This window comes from Bos mutus, chromosome 1 (assembly GCF_027580195.1).
Source record: "Bos mutus isolate GX-2022 chromosome 1, NWIPB_WYAK_1.1, whole genome shotgun sequence".
Taxonomy (NCBI): Eukaryota; Metazoa; Chordata; class Mammalia; order Artiodactyla; family Bovidae; genus Bos; species Bos mutus.
The window spans coordinates 147386930-147407134 of NC_091617.1; the positions used below are offsets into that span (position 1 = coordinate 147386930).

General features: G+C 44.0%; 2 protein-coding genes across 4 annotated transcripts in view; one reads left to right on the top strand and one right to left on the bottom strand.

Moving 5' to 3' along the window:
- Positions 1–12787, bottom strand: part of OXNAD1 (oxidoreductase NAD binding domain containing 1) — a 51905-nt gene extending 39118 nt beyond the window's left edge. Inside the window, exons 1-5 of one of the 2 annotated variants that reach the window (XM_070377115.1) lie at positions 12006–12787; positions 5011–5160; positions 2655–2772; positions 2276–2339; positions 1696–1788 (exon numbers count right to left, since the gene is read on the bottom strand). In XM_070377115.1, coding sequence (XP_070233216.1) covers positions 1696–1788; positions 2276–2339; positions 2655–2764 — 267 coding nt within the window. In that variant the 5' untranslated portion in view covers positions 2765–2772; positions 5011–5160; positions 12006–12787. The remainder of the gene's footprint in view (positions 1–1695; positions 1789–2275; positions 2340–2654; positions 2773–5010; positions 5161–12005) is intronic. The other variant, XM_070377117.1, reaches the window with a different exon arrangement.
- Positions 12788–12822: 35 nt separating this feature from the next.
- DPH3 (diphthamide biosynthesis 3) lies at positions 12823–19227 on the top strand. Of its 2 annotated transcripts, XM_005896320.3 has the most exons (3): positions 12823–13285; positions 14261–14335; positions 16561–19227. In XM_005896320.3, the coding sequence occupies exons 1-3, from the start codon at positions 12965–12967 to the stop codon at positions 16624–16626; spliced, it is 462 nt and encodes a 153-aa protein (XP_005896382.2). In that variant the 5' UTR covers positions 12823–12964; the 3' UTR covers positions 16627–19227. The 2 variants fall into 2 exon arrangements, with proteins under 2 accessions (XP_005896382.2, XP_005896383.2); XM_005896321.3 differs by lacking the exon at positions 14261–14335.
- The last annotated feature ends 978 nt before the right edge of the window (positions 19228–20205 follow it).

Genomic DNA, 20205 nt, shown 5'->3' on the forward strand with positions numbered 1-20205 from the left:
CCTCAGGAGTCCCCCTGGAAATCCTCGAGCATCTACCCCCATTAACCAGAGCCTGCCTACTTTACTACTTTGTGCTCTCACCTACACCTCTGACTTTACAGGGGGCTGTCCCCCACCACCTCCTTCGGAAAAGGAGTTAACTTAGAGCTCCAGTTAATAATAATTCCTGGGCGTGATAAGAGTGTTTTAACCTACAAACTCCTCTGAAGGTTCTCTAGCCTGCCTGACAGGCTTGTCCGGCCACATGTGATTGCTCACAGCCTCCCAACCGTGAGAGGCACGAGATGCTTTAAACCTTCTAAAAACAGGTTCCTTAGAAAAGTTAGAAAACTATTAGTATAAGTATAATGGGCTGATTAGAAATTGTATTGGTGAAGGGTTTTTCATTTGTTGAGCCAATGTTTGTTGCTAAGTCTCCATATCCCCTGCCCTTACACACATTAATGAACATATAGAAGAAATAACTATTAACCTTTGATATTAATCGCGTTAGACCTTAGGCTAAGTAAATTCTTTCCTTAACTAAAACCTACTACACCCTCACCCTATAGGAATGTAACTTTATTTGGGTGGCGTCTGTTTTAAGAATAATCACCATTGGAGAAAAAAGTGTTCTGACCACTGTCACAAGGAGAGGGTCATAAATTGTCAGCAGGCCCCCCTGGCCAGAAGATGATGTAACACCCCTAAGACCTCTGTATACATTTGTATGAAGCACCTGACTTTGATAAAAGTCAGGACTGCTGACCCCATGTGACTTTTGCATAACATCTCAGTGTATAAAAGTAGACCATGGAAAATAAAGAAAGGGGATCAGTTTCTCGAAATACTGGTCTCCCCATGTCTCTTTCTCTCTCACTCTGGCTGAGTCTCCATCTGGAGCGTGGAACCCGCCATGCTTACTAATTATGCCTGGGCTTCTAAGATCCGACCAGGGAGGCCTCAGTGTCTCCTCTCCTTCGGGAGAACGGAAGGATGCCTGCGGCCTACATAAGTGGTGCAAACTTCTTGTCTTGAAGTTTTATTGGTCTCCCACATAAACCAAGCTACTCAGCCTCTTTTCTCCACTGAATTTTCCTACTGAGCTATCCTTATTCTATTACTCTTTATATCTTTAATTAATATCTAATTGAAGCTATTGTATCCTGACCCTCGCCGACGCCGTCCCCGCTTCAAATACCCTGGATCAGCCAGGGCTGGACCCCGGCACTAACAAATATCACATTTACAGAATCAGCACTTTTGTGTGTTCAACAAACCAGAAAAAGTATTTTCAGATTTACCATCAGTGGGAAAAGCACATTTTCCTACACATCCACGAATCTATTGTGCTGAACTACTTTTGCACAGACTCCTCAAAACACACGCGCTTAAAGCTGAACCCACAAATGCACCACTCTTGGTCCCAAAGCAGTTTTCTGAAAGCAGAATAAGCTTGAAAAGTGGAGCCCAAATAATGCTCTCCTATATTAAATTCTATTATTACCACTAAAAATTAAACGATAGCAACAATACAATTTCTGACCATGTTTATAGAAGTAGATAATCCTTCTGTATATAAAATATAGTTTTTTAACCATTAGTTTAAAAATACCTATAAAACTAAGCTAAACACAATCCAAGTATTTGAAGAATCATTCAAAAGAAAAATCAAATATCTAATTTATGTTTTTAAAAGAAAACGGGGTTACTCACGGAGGTAACGGGTGAGGATCCTTTATTCCCCAGCCCGTGAACCCCTTCGGGTTGGTGGATTAGCCCTTCCGTGGTCTGAATATGGAGGAAAATCTGCACATGGGAAGGTAAGAGAGCTCATTCACCCTCCTTTCTCAGATGTCAGTGCTTTCTCCCTTTTGATGAAATAAGTTGTTCTAAAGTAGGGAGAGGAACAAGGACTTTGAGACATGGTGCCAAAAAAGAAAGAAAAGGCAAGCTACTCATAAAATTTAGGCTCTAAAGGAAGATCTCTTCCTAAAAGAGCACCCTAAACCTTATGCCTGTGAGGCCAGTTCCCTCCTTTGCTACAACACTCCCTTCATCAGAAACAAATCCATCCATTCTGACTTTAAAGGGAATGACTGGAGTATTTGGCTATCATCTTTTCAAATCAGTTGTCCCAAGTCACATTTGGAGAAGTTCTGGACAGAAATATAACAAACCTGCCCGGACTGTCCCTCAAAGGGATTCAAGCTCATCTAAAGCCCTTGTGGTAAGCCGGGCCTAACCGTGTGCAGACTGCAAGCTAGGAGAACCTGCCCTGGCCCGAGATACAAACCTCCTGGCGAACGACATCTGCAGTTCTCTCCAAGTGATCAGGTCTCCTTTTGGATTTCATTACACTTTAATAAAAAGTAAAATTAGGTTATTAAGTATTATCCTCCTAAAAATTAATTGCAGTATTAATTACTGTGACTATCCAGCACCTGTGACTGGAGAGGAACGCCGCCCAGCACACAATGTGACTGGCTGTCCCGGGTACAATGGAGCACTATGGACCCTGGAGAACAGCCCCGGAGTCTATACACTAACTAAAGCGTACGCCCCACTGACAGCAGGCACAGTCAAGGAAGATGCTATGACTTGCCTCCCACTGTCTTCAGCAGGTCGGGGCTCTTTGAACACCCGCTGCAACGACACTGAAGGTGACCACTCACCTGCTCCGAGTGAAGTAGCGCAACGCACTGGGTGTTGATCTCAGTGGAGCCGCCTGAGTGCAGATGGTGCCCAGAGAGCCTCGAAGCAGCCTGGGGATCACGACCACCATGGTGCTTCCTGGCAGACAGCAAACTCAAAGTCACAACATTCCAAGAAAAAGGAGGGAAACATCAGACTGTCTTAGGGCCAGTGAAGAAGAGTTTGGATTTTTGTTGCTGATGTTACGAGCTGATCTAACAGCAAAATGATTAAAGACCTAGCTCCACCCTGACAAAACTGCTCCTGCTATTTAGAGTTGAGCCCACTGACCCCCACCATGCATGTGCACCAGTGATTATCGGTGCTGGCAAATATTCCTGTGCTCTATCGGTTTCCAAAATCTCTGACCGAGCTCATGTCACTGACCTTACGCTATCACAGAAGAGGACAGCAGATTCTGTAACTGCCTAGTAACTACATTCTGCCCAGAGCACCACGTAAGCCTGCAATATTTCTTATGAGATAAAGAGAAAAGGGCAGACAAATTTTCAAAGTTTCACAGCAATGAGAATAAACAGACTCCAACCACAGGCAGTAACATAAATGAGTAACACAAATACCTCAGTAAATGAAAAGAATGACAGAAAAGACTCAAAAAAGCACCTACACAAAGCACCTAGTCTACAAGTCCAGTCATACAAAGTACAAAAGCAGGAAAAAAATGAATCTGTGAGTTGGAAATCAAATTAGCAGTCACCCATGGCGAGGTGACCGTGACAAAGTTGTTTCTTAATCTGAATGTTGATTATATGGGTATTTTCATTTTGAAAAAAATTCCTCAAACACAAGAGGAGTTTCAGAGCGGTAATACTCCAAATGGCACTGTAATGATGGATCCACGTCATCATACGCTTGTCCACACCCACAGAACATACATCACCAAGAGCAGGCCGTGCTGTGAGACGTGGGAGGACTCTCCGAGTCAGTGCCGGTTCACCAATTACAGGTCGGAGATTAAGGCCCCACTCTGGTGGGGGCTGTGGACGGTGGGGAGGCTGTGCATGTGTGGGGGCAGGGAGTGGAAGGGAAACTCTGCACTCGCCCTCAATCTTGCTGTGAACCTAAAACTGCTCCCCCAAAATTTTGTCTTAAAAATTCAACCAAGCAGTCTTCTTAGGATTTATGTACTTCTATTTACATGTCAAATTTCAATAACAAGTTTAAAGAAAAAAAAACAAAAAAAAAAACAGAAAGATTCTCCAACACATCAAATTCTAAAAACTATTGCCTATCAGGAAAACCACTGATCGGGAGTCAGACGACATTTTTTTTTTGCTTCCTATCACTCTGTTTTTTCTCTGCTAATTCTTAAATCCTTCTTTGCTTACATGGGCTTCCCAGGTGGTGCTAGTGGTAAAGAACCCACTTGCCAATGCAGGAGACATAAAAGACATGGGCTGGGAAGATCCCCTGGGGAAGGGCATGACAACCCACTCCAGTACTCTTGCTGCTGCTGCTGCTGCTGCTGCTGCTAGGTCGATTCAGGGTGTCCGACTCTGTGCAACCCCATGGACGGCAGCCCACCAGGCTCCCCTGTCCATGGGATTCTCCAAGCAAGAACACTGGAGTGGGTTGCCATTGCCTTCTCCCCTCTTGCTTAGAGAATCCCAAGGACAAAGGTGTCTAATCCTACAGTCCATGGGATCACAAAGAGTCAGACATGACTGAAGTGACTTAGCACGATAGCCCACTGCTTAGGATGGCCACTTTTAACAAGTTATATTGCCATATATATGTGTCCTTTCCTATCTTAGTTGACTTCAGAATAAATGAAAATGTATGTGAACGCTATTTCCAGAGCTCTTTGGGAGGTACTATATAAATGAATTGTAACAAATACAATGTTAGAAAATATTCAAGTGAAGTCTACATTCCTACTCCAAGGAAAGTGTGCCACATTTCTACACCACACTCACTATTTTAGCCCTTCATTTGACAAATATTTAGTAAGAGTCCATCATGTGGTAGGCCCTGGGGCCACAAGAACAAGACAAAGACCTTGGGGAGCCTGAAGCTATTTTAGAAGATCCAGACAGGAAATAAAAGTAAATAAATTGAGAGGTGACAATTATCATATGTAATTCGTTGAGTTACAACCAAATCATATTAAAAAGCCACTGCTTTCTAACTGGTCTTCGGATAAAAGATTTATTTCTTGCCATTGTGGATAAACACGCTACTTGCCATTTTTCTCTCTAGTAAAATGAAAGAAGTGAAAGGCCTCTTTCCACCTCACATAAAACGTAGCTTCTCTCCTCTGAATGTGCTAAACCCAAAATGGTATATTAGTCACTGAAAGAAAGAGGCAAAACTTACTTCAGAGGTCCATGAGAGTTTAGGAGCCGTTAAGTGTACAGCTGGCTGGCTGACATGCAATATTCTGGTCCTGGAATCACACCGAGACCTTTGGCACACACACGGGCTGGAGCAGAAACAGCACCATCCACTGAAACTCTCACCGAGGTCCTTCAACAGCAGAGACAACATGTAAGAACAATGTTTGGGAAGCTGTTCAAAAGCACTACCATCTCGGGACTTCCCTGGTGGCACAGCGGATGGGAGTCCACCGGCCAATGCAGGGGCGTGGGTTCAATCCCGGGTCCAGGAAGATTCCACGTGCTTAGGAGCAACTAAGCCTGTGGGCCATGACTACTGAAGCCTGTGCTCCTAGAGCCGACGCAACGAGAAGCATGTTCACAACCCCCGCTACCCACAACCAGAGAAAGCCCCTGAGCCACAACCAAGACCCTGCACAGCCAAAAATAAATAAATAAACAAACTTATTTAAAAAAAAAAAAAAAAGGAAACCACTCCTGTTTCTTAGCAGTAAAAGCAAAGGCTCATTGTAACAGGCAAGCAGCACCTCACAGCCAAGCTACTCTCAATGGCGCCCCCCTTCCATCCACTCCTCCTCATGTTCCCACTCTTCTCATCTGTTTCTCTTGCTGCTTCTTTCATCTTTCTTGTTGTTTCACTGCTGAGTCAAGTCCGACTCTGTTGCGATCCCATGTCCTACAACCTGCCAGGCTCCTCTGTCCATGGGATTTCCCAGGCAAGAATACTGGAGAGGGTTGCCATGCCCTCCTCCAGGGCATCTTCCCGACCCAGGGATCAAACCCACGTCTCTTGCATTGCAGGTGGATTCTTTACCGCTGAGCTACCAGGGACGCCCCCTCATCTTTCTTGAACCGTCTGTATCTCCTGCTGCTTAGGGTCTCCACCCCATGAACAACCAGACCAGTGGCTGGGCTGATAACAGGTACATGTCATTTGGGCCCAACCTCCCTGACAAAATTTAACTGACGTGCAGGCAAATATGGACACACTGTTTTGGACATCTGTTGCTACAATAAGCTGCCTCATCTAAGACACATCTTTTAGTGATTATCCTGTTTGATCTACTGCTCAACTTGAACTAGAAAACAAAGAAAACTTAATTTTTAAAAGCTGTTTTCTTTAAAATTCTACAATCTTGTTTTTTAACAATAGTAACCATGACCAAGAGTGCCACCTACTGGTAAATAAGGGGTATTTTATCAAACTGTGTTCAAAGTGCCTTCTAAAGCAATAAGGTATTTAAAGAAAAAAACCCATCCATATTTTGAAACACATCCAGTGACTTTATATACTCAATGAAAGTATTAGCTAACTATAGAAAATTAATATATACTAAATAATTTACTACTAGAGCTCATCAATGAATTTGGTAAAGTCCCAAGATGCAAAACTAATACACAGAAATCTGTTGCATTCTGATACACTAACAATGAAAGATCAGAAAGAGAAAGTAAGAAAAGAATTGCAATTACCATACATGAAAAACAATAAAATACTCAGGAATTAAACCTACCTTAGGAGATAAAGACCTATACTATGAAAACTATAGGAAGCTGATGAAAGAAATCAAAGATGACACAAACGGAAAGATAGACCATGTTCTTGGGTTAGAAGGATCAATACTGTCAAAATGACTATATTACCCAAGGCAATCTACAGATTCAATGCAATCTCTATCAAATTACCAATGGAATTTTTCACAGAACTAGAAAAAAAAAATGTTTTAATTTGTATGGAAACACAAAAAACCCTGAAAAGCCAAAACAATCTTGAGAAAGAAATGCAGAGCTGAAGGAATCAGACTCCATGGCTTTGGACTATATTACAAAGCTACAGTCATCAAAAGAGTAGGGTACTGGCATAAAAACAGACATACAGATCAATGGGACAGGATAAAGCCCAGAAACAAACCCAGGCACCTGTGGTCAATTAATCTATGACAGAGGCAAGAACAAACAATGGAGAAAAGATAGTCTCTTCAATAAGTGGTGCTGGGAAAACTGGACAGCTACATGTAAAAGCATGAAATTAGAACACTTCCTCACACCACACAAAAATAAACTCAAAATGAATTAGAGACCTAAATGTGAGACTGGATATTATCAAAATCCTAGAGGAAAACATAGACAGCGCTCTCTTTGACAGAAATAGCAGAAAGATTTTTTAAAATCTGTCTCCTAGAGTAATAAAAATAAAAACAAAAATAAACAAATGGGACCTAATTAAACTTAAAAGCTTTTGCAAAGCAAAAGAAACCATAAACCAAATAAAAAGAATCTACAGAATGGGAGAAAATATTTGCAAACCATGTGACTGACCCACAAGGGCTTAATCTCCAAAATACACAAACAGCTCTACATAAAAAAAATAACCCAATCAAAAAATGGGCATAAGATTAAACAGACATTTCCCCAAAGACACACAGACAGCAGAAAAGGCACATGAAAAGATGCTCAACATCACTAATTATTAGAGAAATGCAAATCAAAACTACAATGAGGTACAACCTCACCCCACTCAGAATGGCCATCAACAAAAAGTCTACAAATACTAAATGCTAAAGAGCATGTGCAGAAAAAGGAACCATTCTACACTGTCTGTGGGAATGCAAACTGGTATAGCCTTTATGGAGAAGAGTATGGAGGCTCCTTAAAAAACTAAAAGTAGAGCTACCATATGATCCTTCAATCCCACTCCTGGACATGTACCTGGAGAAAATCACAGTTGAAAACATACACACACTCCAGTGCTCACTGCAGCACTGTTTACAACAGCCAAGACATGGGAGTGACCTAAGTGTCCACTGACAGACGAAATGGATAAAAATGTGCATAAAATACACAATGGAATATTACTCAGTCATAAAAAAGCATGAAATAATGCTGTTTGCAGCAACACGGATGGACCTAGAGATTAACAACTAGGTGAAGTCAGAGAAAGACAGGCATATGGTATCACCTACACACGGATCTAAAATGATACAGACGAACTTATCGACAAAACAGAAACAGACCCACAGACACAGAAAACAAACTTATGGTTACCAAAGAAGAGGGGGTATATGTTAGGAGCCTGGGCTTAACGTATACACACTACTATATATAAAACAGGTAACCAGTGAGGACCTATCATATAACACAGGGAACTACACTCAGTATTAGGTACAAACCTATAAGGGAAGAGAATCTGATACATATACATGTATGTATAATATAACTGAATCCCTGTGGTGTTCACCTGAAACTAAGGGACACTGTAAATCAACTAGACTTCAACAAGGGCTTCCCAGGTGGCTGCCAATGCAGAAGACACAAGAGATGCAGGTTCGATCCCCTGGAGTGGGAAATGGCAACCCACTCCAGTATTATTACCTGGAGAATTCCATGGACAGAGGAGCCTGGGGGCTACAATCCAGGAGGCTGCAAAGAACAGGACACAACTGAGCATGCATGTACTCATACTTCAATTAAAACAAAATTAAAACAATGCCACATTCAAAAAATAAAGTAAACAATACAAAACAAAAAGGAAAACACCTATCCGTATCTTGAAATGTGTCCAATGGTTTTATTCATTCAATGTAAACATTAATTAACTATACAAAATTAATATATATTAAGTAATTTTCAAAACTATACAAAAAAGAACATTCCATCAACGTTTGTATCCTCATTTGGGCCTTACCTCACCAAAAAGTTATTTTATTTCTGAAACAGAGAAAAGTATCATAAATACTAAATGAAACATATAGCCATTTAAGCAGTCCTACAAGCAACAGATTAAATTCAAGATTTAAAATGAACTATACTAGTTTCTGTTCAACAAGTACATTCAAATTATTTAACAATTACTGGGGCATCCAGCACTATTTTAGGTTGCAGAGACACAACAAAGAGCCAGACACAAGGCCTCTGCCGTTACACGAAGCTTTTATCACAATGTCTACGGCAGCTAATAAACAGATAACTAGAAGACACAGATTACAGTAAGTGTGCAAGGGAAATAAGAGTGATGGAGGTTGGGGAATATCAGGAAAGGTCTCTCTCAAGGAGTCTGAGCTGAGACCTGACGATGAGGACAAGTGCAGAGCAAAGGAGCAGAGGCCCCAGCACAGAAACAAGGCTGGTGTGAGACAGAGCACAACCAGCCTGTCTGCAGGGCAGAGAGCCAGGGCCCGGGACAGATGAGCCACAGCACGGACAGTGCCAGGCCACGGCAGGCCGTGGCTGGGGGCAGGCCTCCTTCTAAAGGCGAAGGGAGGCGACTGCAGGGCTTGAACAAACCAGGGGAGGGGCGTGATCTCACTCACACTAAAGGGTCACTCCAGCTGCCTTGAAAAGAACAGACCAAGAGTTGAAGCAGGAAGTTCAGTTAGAAGGTGCCCTGCTAAGCTCAGACAGAATAAAACTAAATAAGACAGAATAAGACAGACAGATGAACAGGGACTAGATTTTGAAGCTAGAGCCCTATCACTTGCTGAGACAGGATGACGTGTGAGCAGGCAGTGAGAGAAAGAAAAAATAACCAAGAATGCCTCAAAGAGCAGGGACACACAGAAATAAACTCAGAGCTTGCACGGCACTTGCCGATTTAGAATCCCAGGTGCCGGTGAGGAGGCACAGGGGTTCTTGGCATTCAGAAAGGGGACCCGAGTGAAATACAAGTTACTGCAGAGTGTTGGAGTCAGAACCAGCAGAACCAGGCTCAGATCTGACTCCTTTCTGGCTTTCAACCTTGGGCCAGTCACCTCTTCCCCTTTTTAAATGGAAATGCCAAGACTACCTCACTGGGTTGCTGAAACGGGTACATGTCTGGGGAAACACCTGGCACGCAGGAGGATCACTAAAACAACCCAATCTAGAGAGGCAGCGGGTTATGTGCCAAAAACACAACTGCCCAGCCCGACCTACAACAACACTCATAAAACACAGCTGCTGTGACCTAAGTGTGACCTAGTTCTAAATTCAATCTCATGCTAAGAATTTTGGTCACTGTTGTTTTCCAAATCAGCAGCAGTACGATTTTTAAAAATTTATTTTTAAACCATTAAATCTGTGATCACAAATGACCGTATAGCTACTATTAAACTTGCTTTTGTCATACTCCGAGTCCAAAGATATCTCATTATGAAACGTGTCCACTCTTTTCTAGGAATAAATGTAGTTCAGCAGTCACTATTACGTTTTATTCACAAACGCTGGGTGGCGTAAAATAACGCATCCCGGGTTTTGCTACAGTTTTACTTTCTTCAGCACAGTATGCACTCCAACTGACAGATCCATAAGGGGACCCAGCTCTGGCCCAACAAGGGATGCGGCAACAGATGGCAGGAGGAAAGCAGCACGCAAGGCCAAGGGGACCCCCAAGTCATGTCTCAAGGGAACCGGCCCCACTCTAAGGAAAATCTGAGCCCTCTTAGACTGCCAGAGCTGTCTGTTTAACCCAGCTCCGCTTCAAGCACCATCAGATCACAGATGGTACTGAAGGTCATGAAGACCCAGTTCTGGGCTCAGCCAGGCCCGAGTTCTCACCATAGCTTCCTGCCATTCACTAGTTTGGCCCTTTTACGCAAGTGTCTAAACCTAAGCCTCTAAACCCTCAGGTTTCCCAGTGTTGAAAATGGGAGTGAAACCTATGCCTTGTTGTTTTAATAACAGGATGCATCTAAACACCACTTGGTACAGGGTCTGGCACGCAGTGTCAACTACTACTAGCAAAGTGGCTCGTTCACCTTCCTTTTTCTACTTGAGGTAATACATACTCAAAGAAAAGTTGGAAAATTACAAAGAAATTATAAAGAAAAATCACCCAACAACTCCTGTAACTTTTAGGATTACTAACTTCAGATTTCAAAATTCCTCAGCAAATTGTTTTTGACAGACCCAAACTGCTTCCTAAAAGGTCTACCAATGTATACTTCCATGAACCAAATATGCACCCATTTCCGGACCTTCAAAAACAACTCACCTTTATTCTGGAGGTACTTATGCTCAGAAGTACTAAAGAACAAAAAGATTCCCGACCTCAAAATGATCACTGGGACTATAATTCTGACGCTATCAACTCTGTCCTCCTCTCTCCAAGAGGCTCCCTGGGAAAATCCTGGTCTACAAAGGCTTCCCCTGTGGCTCAGATGATAAAGAATCCGCCCGCAATGCAGGAGACCTGGGTTCGATCCCTGGGTTGGGACGATCCCCTGGAGAAGGGAAAGGCTACCCACTCCAGTATTCTGGCCTGGAGAATAGTCCATGGGGTCACAAAGAGTCGGACACGACTCAGCGACTTTCACTTCACTCACAGACACAGCGAGCAGCCTCTGAACTACACAGGCTTTACCAAAAGGGTTTTGCTGCTCCTTTGCTCAAAGCAGAAATCAGTCCAGTTAACCCGCAATGAGTCTAACAAACGTTTAACAAACACTTTCCAACTGCTGGTTAGATCTCCAATTAAGGAAAACACAATGTTTGTGAGGCCTCTGCCATATTCTATAAACCCTTTTAATGTAACTTCCAAATTATCTCCCAAAGACTCCTTTACCATTAGGTTTTCAAGCTTTAAAGGAGCTAAACCAGCTGGAACTTCAGCACACACAAAATTAATTCATGCATAAATAAGCATAGGGAAGTGTACATATTTATTATGCATATGTATTATGTTAACATAAATTAAATATGGTACATGTGATTGCTGAACCACGTAAAACTCGCAATTTCCACGCAAAAGTAAAATGTTAGACCTGAAAGGAGTCTTGTAAATCATCTCTAATCCAACTCTTTTTCAGTCAGAAGAGGAAATAAAGCCAAAGAACATAAATATCCAGCTCCCAGATCCAAACAGTCATCTTCTGAGCCCAGATCTGCTTTTCAATAGGGCTTTTCCCCACTGCCTTCCTACTCTACCAAGATTTGAATAAATACTTAGTGATAGAGCAAAACTCCCATGAAACCCCACTTTGCCAACACAAGACGTATCACCTTTTATCTTCATTTCACTTTAACGTATATTAAGGCCTCATGGTATTATAATAACTCTGCGTGCTGATTCCATTTCTCTTTCAAAGAAGAATCTGTGGTTCGGCTCAGTTCAGTCGCTCAGTCGTGTCCGACTCTTTGCGACCCCACGCACGCCAGGCCTCCCTGTCCATCACCAATTCCCGGACCTGTGGTTCAACACCAGTTAAGTCATTCGTTCCTAGGCTTTGGGGACAGCCAGGCTCTTCATTTTCCAGATGTGCGATTTCGGTCAAGACATCTGACTCTCTGTATCTCCGTTTAAAGACTACTAACACGGAATGAATGACACCTAGATTCCCAGCACTGGTGGAAGAATGACACTGAGCGTCAACCCCGCGTAACAGACCTCGCTTGGTCCTTTCGACCACACACCTCACGGGCCTCTGAAGAGAAGCTGGGCTGAGGGAGAGGCCGGGCTGTACCTGGACAGCCGAGCGCGGCCCGATCACAAGCCACGCGCCGCTCGGAGCTTAAAGTCACTCGGTGAATCAAGACCTCAGCTTTCCGTCCCTCACCGGGGAGGTCCAGGTGGCTGAGCAGTTCCCGCCGCCGCCTCTCACCCCGCAAAGCGCTTTCCGCCAGCGGCGCCAAGGGCCGGGCTGACGCTACCTAGGCCGACCGGGGCCTCCTACGGAGTCTGCTTAAGGCCTGAGGCCCACGGACGTGAGACACGGGACACTACGCCTCAATCGGGAGTCTCCACACCGCCGCCACCCCCGCGCCGACCCAGCCGCTCGCGCAGCGCCAAGCTCCGCCCCGGCTCTGGAGAGCTTCCGGCGTCCCCGAAGTGACGCACAGGCGCGTGAGAGAAACCCACATGCCATTGGTTGCTGTCGCCCGATGGGCGGAGCGACGCTCGATCGACCCCGAGCCGCGAGTCCTATTCGCCCGTGTCTCCGCCCCCTAGAGCCGCCATCTCCATGGTGACCGCTGCCCGGTCACCCCTTTGGCCTGACTCCCGGAGTTGCGTCATTGTCTCTGCGCCGGAAGCGGGCCTCCGTGGGCCGGAAGGGGGTTCCGCGCGCGGGTGCTCTGTGAAGACTCCCGTGTGGGCGGGCGACAGCCAAGTTGGCCCGGGGCTCCGGCCTGGGTCGGACGGCGAAGCTGAGAGACCTGTGCCGGTTCCAGTGACGATGGCGGTATTTCACGATGAGGTGGAGATCGAGGACTTCCAATACGACGAAGACTCGGAGACCTACTTCTACCCCTGCCCGTGTGGGGATAACTTCTGCATCACCAAGGTAACGGGAGGCTCCTCGGAGCGGGCGCGTGTTAGCTCTGCCGAGTTCCTGCCGCGGAGCCGCGCGGCTCAGAGTTATCCGCTTCCTTTTGTCATCCCTTTCTGAATTCTACCAGAGTCGGTACTTTGCGCCGTCTGTGGTTCTGGTCTTCTCTCAGGCCTGAGGAGAGCGGGGAGGGGGTGGATGGCAGCGAGTACCAGTCTTCTCGCCAACCCCCGCCGCTCAAGCTTCCCCTCCCTAGGATGCGTTTTGGAGGAAGGAGTGTGTTTTTGTCTTCCGAGGTGGGGGTGGGTTTTTAGACGACTGAACCATGACTCACCTTCCTGGGTGTTTTTTCCCCAAGTGACGCTTCCAGGGAAGAATGGGGCTGGCGTTTCTCTCGGGAGGTGCTTTTGGTCCTCACGTGCCTTGTGGGTTTGTCCAGTGGTCATTTTTGGATGTGAGAGTTGGACTGTAAAGAAAGCTGCGCGCCGAAAAATTGATGCTTTTAAACTGAGGTATTGGAGAAGACTCGAGAGTCCCTTGGACTGCAAGGAGATCCAACCAGTCCATCCTAAAGGAGATCAGTCCTGAATATTCATTGGAAGGACTATGAATAGTCCAATACCTTGGACTCCAATGAAACTCCAATACCTTGGCCACCTGATGTGAAGAACTGACTTCTTGGAAAAGACTCTGATGCTGGGCAAGATTGAAGGCGGGAGGAGAAGGGGACAACAGAGGATGAGATGGTTGGATGGCATCACCGACTCGATGGACATGAGTTTGAGTAAACTCCGGGAGTTGGTGATGGACAGGGAGGCCTGGTGTGCTGCGATCCATGTGGTCGAAGAGAGTCAGACACGACTAAACTGAACTGCCTTGTGGGGAGGCCAGCCTCCAAGGAGCTTGCCCACAGAAGTGAGAGGGTTGGGGAGGAGGAGATCACCAAGGGAAGGCTGCGCTGACCCATACGGTGTTTAATTTTATTTATAGGAAGATTTGGAGAATGGGGAAGATGTGGCAACCTGCCCTAGCTGCTCTCTCATTATAAAGGTGATTTATGACAAGGTAAGGAGTCAGGTTTTAAAACAGGGGGGGGAGAGGGTTGCAAGAACCTTGAGCAGTCTGCCTGTGATATGTAAGTGCAGGAGATTGTTTTCTAATGGTGTGATAGGAAAATGCTATATTTTAAAATGAATTTTAAAGAGCCATTCATGCTCCTGCTGCTGCTGCTAAGTCGCTTCAGTCGTGTGCAACTCTGTGCGACCCCATAGACGGCAGCCCACCAGGCTCCCCCGTCCCTGGGATTCTCCAGGCAAGAACACTCGGGTGGGTTGCCATTTCCTTCTCCAGTGCATGAAAGTGAAAAGTGAAAGTGAAGTTGCTCAGTCGTGTCCCACTCTTCAGGATCCCATGGACTGTAGCCTACCAGGCTCCTCTGCCCATGGGATTTTCCAGGCAAGAGTACTGGACTGGGTTGCCATTGCCTTCTCCGAGAGCCATTCATAAGCAGTTGCAAATTAAAATTTTGTATTATATTGTTACTGAAAATTTTAAAAGCTCAATTTATTAACTTTTTTTGGAGAAGGCAATAAACTGTTCTTTATCTAATGAATCTTACTGGGATTACTTATTTAACAGGAAAATGATCATAAAGATTAATTGAAAGTCTTTATTCCTCCATTATTTAATAAGTAATTAGAATCGTTCAGAGTTCCTGGACTTATTTTGAAAGGAACAGTTTTATAGTATCTCTTACCTGACTTATATACAGAACTCTGTATTATCTTGTTTGAGCTGTGCCATAGTTGGAATTTTACAATTTTCATTTTAGTCTTTAACGTCCTGTTGTTTTCATCCAAAGATGTTGACAATAGAAAACAAATGTTGTGAGTGCCCCCTCACCCCCAGCTTTTGGTCAGTACTTTGAATGGAGTCTTAAGAGACTTAACATTGTATTTTCTGAGTTTGTTGTGTTTGTTGTTGTTGTTGAGATATAGTTGTCCCATAACAGTGCTTAACATTCTTAAGGATAAATTCTAAAGTGCTTATAGGCAAGGTGGGAACAAGACAGACTCCTGACAGAAACAGGCTGTAACTTAGACTGTACTTTAGCCGTTTACTGGTTTATTCTTGATTTAAATGTGTTCTGAAGAAACAGAACCAGACAAGGGTGAGCACGAGTGCTGCTGTGAGGAGAGACTGCGGCCTTAAGGCGGGTGATCGTGCGCTGAGGCTGCTGAGTGGCATCCCTGGCCTCTCCCCACTCGGTGCCAGTGGCAGCCCTCAGTATGTCAACCCAAAACGTCTCTACACATTGCCAGATGTCCCCAAAGATACAAGTAACACCTCCTTCCCACCACCCATTGAGACCCCTGTGTTAGAGCAAGAAGGCTGTTTTCAGAGGTTGAGAACATGGAGCCTCATGTTGATGGTGGACCATAAGTTCCAAAGAGCATGGTGGGAGGGTTCCAGGTGCTGGGCAGGAGTCAGAGATTGCCAGGGACAGAATAAGGCTGGTCCTTAACAGGGGTCAGACTACAGGAGATGAGGGGTAACCTGGGAGGCAGAGGTTTCTGGGGGTGGCTGGCATAAGCCAGGAGAAATCATCAGAGGTTGAACTTCATTTACAAAGTAGCTAGTTTACAGATTATCTGTGTTGGGAAACATAAAGAGCTACCCACTTTAGTTGGAACAAGTAATTTGAAGAGAACAGGTATTTGAGTGACCAAATATTGGAGAAGTAGTAGTGCAAGTAGTGATTAATACAGAACCTTAAAACATGTGTTTTGTAAATGTGATTTCCAAGAAGTGGGAGCTCTGTAGTGAAGATGGACATGTTTGTTTATAAGGTAAGGTGCGTGCGTGCTAAGTCACTTCAGTCGTGTCTTCCTATGTGATCGTATGGACTGTAGCCTGCCAGTCTCCTCTGTCCATGGGATTCTCCAGGCAAGAATACTGGAGTGAATTGCCATGCCCTCCTCCAGAGGGTCTTCCAGACCCAGGGATCAAATCCACGTCTCTTACCTCTCCTGCACTGGCAGGTGGGTTCTTTACTACTAGAGCCACCTAAGATAATAATATGGTGCATTAAATATGAATTTGGGTCTAAAAACTGGGCAAGATTATTCAAGATTATATTTCTGGTGCTGACTTTGACCAAGGATGAAGTCATAGAGCAAAGGAAAAACTTAACAGAGCAAGATTGACTGTGTAACAAAATGAAATCTTACTATTGATGCATCTGTGACACAGACACTCAGTGAGTAATGTAATTTCTTGTTCTGTCTTAGGATCAGTTCACGTGTGGAGAGACAGTCCCAGCCCCTTCCACCAACAAAGAACTAGTTAAATGCTGAAGAAGATTTTTAGGTTCTAAAACCTGAACTTGGGGAATGAGGCAAGCTGGAAAAGTCTAATGCGGAGTCACTGGCTTCTTTACGGGGACAGTCCTTTTGTGGTTTGCTGTTCATGAGAGTCTGGATTCTTTCCATCGGGTGCCAAGTTCACCTCCAATTGAAGAAGCAAGTCCACCACATGACATGCCTGGATTTTGTGCTCAAAACCTTGAATTGGAAGTGTTTCCATCCAAACATAAAAGAAGATAATTTCAAATCAGTGCTTTTTTCCCTCAGTTTTATTTTTATATCTTTACACTATTACTTCATTATCTGACAACAGCATCATCTACCTCAAAGCATTAGGTTTCTTTAACTTAAAAAGATTTTTATTTTAATCACTTAAGAAGATTTTTTAAATCAGCCCTTTCTATGCAATTTGACGTCAGCTCTTTGCTGTTGTAAACTGAAGGAAGTCAGTTGCCTCTAGTCTGTTGGGACTGTGCCTTCTACTCCCTCACCACGCTGACCTTCGTCAGGGATCTGTGTTCTGTTAAACGTGCCACTTCATTATGCTTCATATACTGGGTCCTGGTGGTGGTGCAAAGAAAAAATATACTGAGCTCACAAAGTTAGTGAGTTAAGAAGAAAAGTCAAAAAACAAAACAGTCAAAGGATATGGACTTCCCTTATCAATATTCTGCGTTTTCCTTGAAAATCAGGACAAGATAAAAAACAGCCAAAGGAAGTGAAACTGGTAACAGAACGAGAAGAGAAAACTATGCCTACTTAGTTATTTAATTAAATGCTTGAGTGCTTTTTCGAGATCAGTGCAACTAATATTTCTGTATCTGGCCTCTTGTGTGTGTATTTGTTTTTCGATAAGGCTAATGAGATTTTACTCTAGACGGGTTAACGTCAAGTCTTCGTGGCTGGTGGCTGTGCTTTCAGCACTACTACCAAATCAGTCACTAGTCCTAAAAGGTAAAGCTTTGATAACAGCCCTTGTATTTACTAAGGATGAACTTGAAAATGAGATGCCTGTTCTAATTAAATATGCCCTGAGGGCAGATATGTGCTGCGCTTAGTCGCTCAGTCTCGTCTGGCTCTTTCTGACCCCGTGGACTGCAGCCCGCCAGACTCCTCTGTCCATGGGGATTCTCCAGGCAAGAATACTGGAGTGGGTTACCATTCCCTTCTCCAGGGGATCTTCCCCACCTAGGGATCGAACCCAGGTCTCCCGTATTGCAGGCAGATTCTTTACTGACTGAGCCACCAGGAAAGCCCAAGGGCATATACAGTAAGCCTTTATAAGCTATAGCCACACATACATTCACTCTTGCAGAGAATTGTTACCCTGGAGAAAAAGAAAAATACAAAGATAGACCATTGGTCTTCTTTGCCACAGCCATGAGAGTAGCAAGAAATAGAATCACTTGCATGGAAATTCCAAATTTCCCTTTAGGTACACACCTTTGTTGTGTGTACATAAAATTAACTGATGTCTGGTGGGTTGTTGTGGAATTGGCTCCTGCAATTAATGAGAAAAATAGCTTGCCAGAATGTGAGCATTTTATTACTAACTGATGTATGTTTTATACACTCATTGGGGGTTTAAATTAAAACAGGCCAGTGGCCTTTTTTCTCCTGCCAATGGCATAGCTATATGAAGCCATTAGACTGAGAAGTAAATCACCAAAAATTGTATGCCAAAACTGCTTGGTGCATTATATGAAGTGTACGGTGTGTTCTTGATATGTTGAGAAATCACTGTCGGGGACACCGACACCCCAGAAGTCATCCACAGTAGCTTTGAAACCAGTGGTGGCTCAAGTGAACAGAGCAGGGTGTGTGCTAACTGGTGGGGATGAATTACAAAGAGAAAAAGACTGTCCCACACTCAGATCTGATGGTTTGGTAGATACCGATAACCAATGATGAATTTCAAATAAGAACAGACATCTTTAATGTCACCTCTGCTGTGAGCGTAAGAGCAGGAAGAAAAGGTGCCCAAGTCCAAACGTCCCAGGAGACAAGCCAGTGGCACTGGTGATGAGTGATATTCAGGAATGTGATCACAGGCATGATTTCATTCCCGAAAGCAACTGAGTCACTACATTGGTTAACCACAAAGAACACATCAGGATTTAATCCTATGTTAAGCAGAAGGTAAAACCAGGGGTCTTGCAGATGTAACTAGGGTTCTGTGGGGTCCCTTGCTTAGCTTCACAGACATTTCAGAGCCCCTCTGAGGCCTGATTTGTAATCCAGCTCTGTGACCTGCTAGCTTTGTAATCTTTGGCAAGACCAGTGGGTTCCTCGTCTGTTAAAATCGGGAGACTGAATCCGGGGATTTCTAAATTCAGTACTGTAATTTCAGGCTTCGTAGTGTGCAGGAGCTGGAATGGTAATCGAAACCTTTCTAATCTAAACACTAAGATGACTTACAGAGGAAGACACTTCATTCTTCAGTAACTCCACATCAGAGGATTCTGCAGATAATTCAGTGTACACATTCAGAAACCCTTTTCTTGAAAGCCCCCAATATTTTTGATAACTGTATATACTAATTTATTACCAGTTTAAACTATTAGCATGCTGAATAAAGTCAGATTATTCACATCCATTTGTTTTCATGTGATTTTTCCTCCCCTAAATACCAGCATTATGTACTTTGTAATGTGATTATATATGAGATGGAAAATCTTTAACCTGCTTTGGGACTTTGGAGGTAGGTTTCTGTTGTGGACAATACAGTTTTTAAATAGGTTGCCACTATTACTACAGGTTGGCCACATGGGTATTGGTTCTGGATTTTTAATAGTTACTTGGGAAAAAATAAGCTTTGGATTAAGTGGCAGTAAGGCAAATATAGCTGACATTCTTAGGTGAGTGATTCAGTTTCTTGCTGGGAAGGAAGGTTGCTGCTTAAGACATGGTAATTCTTATAGTGGTTTAAGAGCCCAGCTCTGGTCAGGACACGGGTTGAATCTCAGTTCCTCCACTGTGATCTTGGACAGGTTTCTTAGTCTTTGTGTATCTCTATGCCCTGGTCTGTGAAATACAGGCCATAATGGTGCCTTTTTCCCAGGGTTGCTCTGTGGGGGCAACAGACCCACATTCAGCAGGGGTCTGTGGAATGCTTGCCACTATGAAGAAGCCAGGTAGGTTTCTGTCATCATGGAGCTTACCTGCAACAAGAGGAAATAAGAGAACAGGCTGTGTTTAGGGCCCAGGTGATGGGATACAACTGCCTTTCTCAAGGGCAGACTGAAGGCATCTCAGTCTGATACCTTTTCTGAGACCTGAAGGATGAGAATGAAACAGTCTCGTAAAAATGACTACATTAGCTAATGATGACAACATTCAATACTGCCTGTTGTATATGCAAAAACAAAAAGGTTACCTATTCTGATGCAAAAGGAATTCATTGTTTTGAGCACTGACAACATTATATGAAACATGCAAAGTATTGAACACTCTCTGCATTTACTGATCTCTGGCGTGGGTTTTGACAAGCCCTCACTGTGGTTCTGATGCAGCTGAAGCTTGAGAACCACTGGTTGAGCACCGGTGTTCAAACCCAGCAGCTCACTGGAA

Excerpts from the sequence above, each read along its gene's own strand:
- DPH3 (XM_005896320.3), top strand. The coding sequence starts at position 12,965 with ATGGTGACCGCTGCCCGGTCACCCCTTTGGCCTGACTCCCGGAGTTGC. Across the intron at positions 13,286-14,260 it reads ATAACTTCTGCATCACCAAG|GAAGATTTGGAGAATGGGGA; the intron begins GTAACGGGAGGC and ends TTTTATTTATAG. Across the intron at positions 14,336-16,560 it reads TAAAGGTGATTTATGACAAG|GATCAGTTCACGTGTGGAGA; the intron begins GTAAGGAGTCAG and ends GTTCTGTCTTAG.